This window comes from Pongo abelii, chromosome 4 (assembly GCF_028885655.2).
Source record: "Pongo abelii isolate AG06213 chromosome 4, NHGRI_mPonAbe1-v2.0_pri, whole genome shotgun sequence".
Classification (NCBI taxonomy): domain Eukaryota; kingdom Metazoa; phylum Chordata; class Mammalia; order Primates; family Hominidae; genus Pongo; species Pongo abelii.
Window position 1 is genome coordinate 181,996,806 of NC_071989.2, and position 5,418 is coordinate 182,002,223.

General features: G+C 32.9%; 1 protein-coding gene across 12 annotated transcripts in view; it reads left to right on the plus strand.

Annotated features, from left to right (window-relative positions):
• The window catches only part of CREBRF (CREB3 regulatory factor), an 80,718-nt gene extending 76,266 nt beyond the window's left edge, over positions 1-4,452 (plus strand). For 7 of the 12 annotated variants that reach the window (XM_054556242.1, XM_054556243.1, XM_054556245.1 and 4 more), the window contains one exon: positions 337-4,452. In XM_054556242.1, the coding sequence (XP_054412217.1) occupies positions 337-452 (116 nt within the window). In that variant the 3' untranslated portion in view covers positions 453-4,452. The remainder of the gene's footprint in view (positions 1-336) is intronic. The other 5 variants (XM_063724403.1, XM_024246983.2, XM_063724400.1 and 2 more) reach the window with 1 other exon arrangement.
• Positions 4,453-5,418: the final 966 nt, after the last annotated feature.

The following is a 5,418-nucleotide window of genomic DNA, read 5'->3' on the forward strand; positions in this document are numbered from 1 at the left end:
AAACCAGGGCATGGGAAGCAGTGCCTGTCGGCAGGCTTTGGGTTTGGGTTTGGACTGTTATTTGGACTGTTACACTTGTCATCTACCTCACTTTAAAAGTTGGTTTATGATTTTTCATGGCTATTCTTGGTTTGACTCTTCTAATCTTAAAATTTTAGACAGTAATATGAAGGGTAGCATTGTCTTCTGAGCTGCAATAACAAGTGCCAGGGAATTCCTTTGGGACCAGTATCAAGCTGAGGGCCACACCTGAACCTCAGTTGTTACCAGCTCCTTCCCTTCCCTTCATGGCCTTCCATTTTTGTGTCTAGATGTGCCTTTTATTCTCCTCTTCAGGTCTACCAGTTGCTGGGCAAACCTCAGAATTTGTTAACCAAGTGTTAGAGAAGACTGCAGAAGGGAATCCCACTGGAGGCCTTGTAGGATTAAGGATACCAACATCAAAGGTGTAATCAGCCTCATTGGACCACTGGTCAGAAATGTCTGCGTTTTGTCACGTTATGCATTGTAAATTTTCATTCTGTTTTGCATGTCAGTTAGCATTATGTAAACATTTACAATTAGGTTACATTGTTTTAAGAACTAAGTAGCATAAGTGAAGCATGATCCAAAATACTTGATTATTGCATTTTCAGAGCATAAACCATGATTAAAACTGCTACTGGCATCAGAATTGAAAATCATATGTTTAAGTAAATGTTTAGGTACAGATTACAAAAATCTGTTAAAGCAAAACATTTTGGAGGAGTGAAATAGTAAAATGCCAAGTATTGTGGCAGATTTATGCTCTGAACCACACAAAAAAATTGAGGAAGCATTTTTTTAAACAGTCAGTTTAAATTGTTTTTAGAATTATTGCTTTTTGTTCTAATTTTCCACAACCATTAATCTCACTTGTATATGGCACACCCAGCACTTGTGCCTGTGGGCCATATTAGATGTTCATTGTCAGAGCTCAAGATGATATATATAAATATATATATATATATGTATACACACAAATGTCTGTGCAAGTAAGAAAAAAAAAAGCATATTCTTTGTGCCTTGTATTTTGGGGAAACTATAAAACTGGTAATATTTTGTATGATGAAAACCCTAATGAGAAAAAACAAGATATATAGATGGAAAAATTATGGGGTTTAAATGTTTTTTTGTTCCAACTCTTTTTCAGATTTTTTGAATGTATATAGGACTATGTTGAAATGTAGATATATGCCACAGAGTCTGTGTATTGTATAAAAAACAAAACAAAAAAACAACAAAAAAAAGATGGCTCTAGAAAACTCATATTTCGGTACTTGACCGGAAGAAGACAAATACTTGCACATTATTGCGATTGTTTTATTTTTTGTACCAAAGACAAATGCAACTGATATGGCAAACTGCCAGTCTAAGTAAAGTTTTGCACAGCTTACATGATACTGTATGAATGTATGAAAAAAAAGGAGAAAAAAAGAAAAAAAAAGGTCAGGGTTAGGGATCTTACTGAACTGTGAATTTTATTTCTGTTTGGGTCCAATTATCTACAGAAGGAGCATCCATACATACAAATATTATTTTGCTGTTCCTCTAGTTCGCTTCCATAGTAGATAAGTTGGTGGCCATTTAGATGTCTTTTATCTCTGCACTTATTGTAGGAAATTTTAATATATTTCATTTTAGTAAGCTATTGGTAAAATAGTTTTTGACTTTGAAAATTAAAATGTTTATTTAGCTTATTGTAGTATACTTCCACCAGACAACAAAATAGATTATTTTTATTGTATTATGTATATATATATATGTAAAGAAAGAAAAAAGCTAAAAATAATCTAATTCTTTAGTTGCCACTTTTCCAATTGATGTATTATTGTGCATGTAATATTTTCAAAGATCAACACAGGCTTAAAACAAAAACAATTTATAGATTTTTATATTTTTGTACAGGTATTTTCAAACTAGCTTCTTCAAACTTAACATGTGACTTATTCTTCTATAGTTTCTAGAATTGAGAAACATTAACACATTTAGTTTTTAGGTGCTCTTTTTTGCTCATATAAAACAGCTTCATTAGTCAGTGTTTTAACTGTGTTCAAGCTTTACCTCTTGATGAGAAATTTCTTATGTCAAGGCAGCATTATAAACCTTCCCCCACAGATTTTTCCATCCTGTCTCTCTTACTGTTTTATTCTCAAATCTTGTGTTTTGAACTCTGAAAACTGGTGGCTTAAAAACTAAAAAAAGAAAAAAAGCATATTTAACAAGGAAAAAAATACCAAAAATTTCAGGCATAGCTGCTGGAAAAATTATCTATTTCTCCATTACCCACTGTAGGATTTCTTTTTTAATTATACTTTGACTATAAAGTGTCAAAGTATAATTTGTTCTTTTCTTTTACTTTGATACCCCATTTGTAAGCTATAGCATATGAAGCTATAGCTTGTGAAGGTTTGATCTAGAACACCCAGTAACAAATGAACAATGTTGCTTACCTGCTTCTTTGACATCTTAAAAAAGAAATCCAAGGAGGATTGTAAGGATTGTCTTACCACCTTAGCTGAACTGTGATGCACAAGATTTTTCTATGTGTTTGGTGGAAATGTACCTGGTTAGTACATTCACGCTAAACAGATGATAAGCTCAAGTCTAATGGTTTAATAGAATGTAAGTTCATCATTTAAAGCTTTTCCTTTTTAGGTGGGAGAAGGCAAAACACAGACTTGCAAGTTGGAAGTATATGAAGTCTTGACAGAGTGTGTCTGGTAAATTGAAAAGTGTTTCAAACTATGGCAGTTTTGCAATCAGGTGAAAATCACCTCATGATATTCAGCTGATAAGGTTTATAAAATTGCCCCTTTCTAGCTGCTCTGTTAGGAATTCTGGTTTTTGATACTTTTTTCCTGTCTGCAAACCAGAATTTGATTTTTTGGTCTTGCATTTCAAAAAAAAAAAAGACTTTGAATCTGTTTAGTAGATTCCGTATCTTTGAGTTTCAGTGTTTTATATGTACTACTTAAGTTAAATAGTTAAAAGCTTTTAAATAGTTGAGCTTTTTAATGTTGACACTTTATTTTGTACCTATTTATATATGTATGTATATCTTAGAAAAGCACTTTGTTAAAAAAAAAATTGCATTTTATATGATTCCTGCCATTTGCTGCTAAATCTGGGCTGGTCAGAATGCTGCAGCGATACTTGATCTATATAAAAACCTGGCAGTAAAATGTAGAGTGAAAGTTAAATCCTCTTGCTGTTTTAACTTTATCATAAAGATGACATAGGCAAGCTGTGCAGCTTTACATTTTAACCAGGGGACTCTGTGGCATTTAAAACCGTCTAGAAATGGTTGTACTTTAATGCCAGTAATAATCTGCTTCCTCTATTGTCATTAAAATATATACGTTTAGTGTATCACACAAACCAATCTTATAAGGGTAATGTAAAAACCCCAACAATTGTACATGTTCTGTTTTTGAAAATTGTGGCATGTATTTTTGGATGAAGATCATTAGAGAAGAGTTCTCTAAAGGTTTTCTGTGTTCATACATGGTATACAGATAGCTCATAATGAAGTCCAGAATCTTACTTTAAGTGAAGGCATTGTGAATTCACCTCAAGTAAACCCATTGTTCCAAAGCAATTATAAACTTTGACTCTAGTACTACTATGATTTAAAAAAAAAAAAAACCAACAAAAACTTTTTTCCTAGTTTCAGATACACTGGATTCTTTATAGAGTTTGTCTCCATATGAAAGCATGCTGTCCAGTCGCTCTTGTTAAGATCTTGTCTGAGTTTTGAATTGGGTGCCACACTTTTCCAGTCAATATAATTGCTTGTTCTACTGTACCATGTATGATTCTTGTCCTTTCCTATATCCTTCATGACAGATTATGATGTGGCTTTATATTGTGCCTTACTTGTACATTTAAAACGAAACGTCTTCATTCCCTTCCACTTCCTACATCTTTAACTTTGACCTTTTTGGTAAGAGAATCAGAACTATTACAAAAGCATCATGAAGGATTTCAGATGGGTATGGTTTCAAATTCCCTCTCTTTATAGTTATTTTATATTTGTATGAAAGACCAGTTTTGGATGGTCTTTGAACATAAGGGGGAAAGATTAGCAGTAATTTCACTACATCCCTTTTCTCTGACTTTCATGCATTTCTCATACATCTTCTTTCTGATGCTTGACTTTATTTGCTTCCTAGCAATAGTCTGCATTTAAAGAAAGGTGTGTTCAATTCATCAGCTTGAAATTGACTATTTCATTTTTCCAGGATTTTTTAGGAGAAGAGTACCCATTTTGTTTTATAAAAACAGATGACAAGTCTCTTTAAAAGAAACAGAAGTACAGTACTTTTGAAATACAATGCTGTTAGTTTGGATTTCTTTTTATATATATATAATATTCATACAATGATCTGATGTTTGCCTTCATTAATAAAGCTGTTAGTTTTTTCACCAAAATGTCAAGAATGGATGTGCTTTTCTTTATTCCACACATTTAAAAAAATTTAGCTGCTAAGATTTAGTTAATGTTATAAGAAATGAATTCAAGTTGCCTTCAGCAAGAATTAACAAAAACTTATGTTCCCTTTCTTTATATAGTTTCCTAAAATTCTGTTCAAGTATTTTCTAGTTAATTATGTAACAGAATGTTAGCATCTCTCCATATCTTGAAACTTGAATTTTGAGAATGCATTGAATTATGCTTTCAGTGTTAAAGTAAAAGGTTTCAATTATCCTTCTAGTGAAGTCTGTTGTGGAATACCATTTCCCATGGAACTGAGGCCATTTCCACAACTTTGCACAGAACTGCAGTCTTGTTCTTCCCTTGGATCATGACAAATAAGTCTCACACAGTGCCGTAATACTTGTGGATTCTTTTGTAATCTTTGTAATCTTAATAAGGGCATTATGAGAAGACGACTCCATGTTTTTTTAATACTTCAAACACATTGGGATGTAACAATGAATGTCAACTGTAGGAATGGTTGTTTCGTTTTAAGGAATAAGCATGTTGGGGAAAGATGATGAAAATGTACTACTGAAAGTTATACACTTCCATAGGCAAATGGGATTATGTGTTGAAGCATAGTCCTCATGCTTAATAAACTGACTGAAATCGTAGAAATTACACCTAGGAACTGAGCTAGGCCAAATTGCCATTTTTGTTTAGAGTTTTGGAGGTAGTAGTGAGGGGATAGAACCTTAAAACTACTTCCAAACAGTATTTTGGAATTGAAGACTTGGTAACTAGTGAAGAACATCAAAGTTGGGTATTTCAATGTGCCAAGTTTGGGTGAACTAGGTTCGGTTTGCCTCTTTCATAACAATGTAAACACAATGGTGTAGTTAATTAAATTCTGGGTGGATAGGAGCAGGACTGATTACTATGTCTTGCCCTTCGCCCTTTGTTTTTTTCAGAACCAA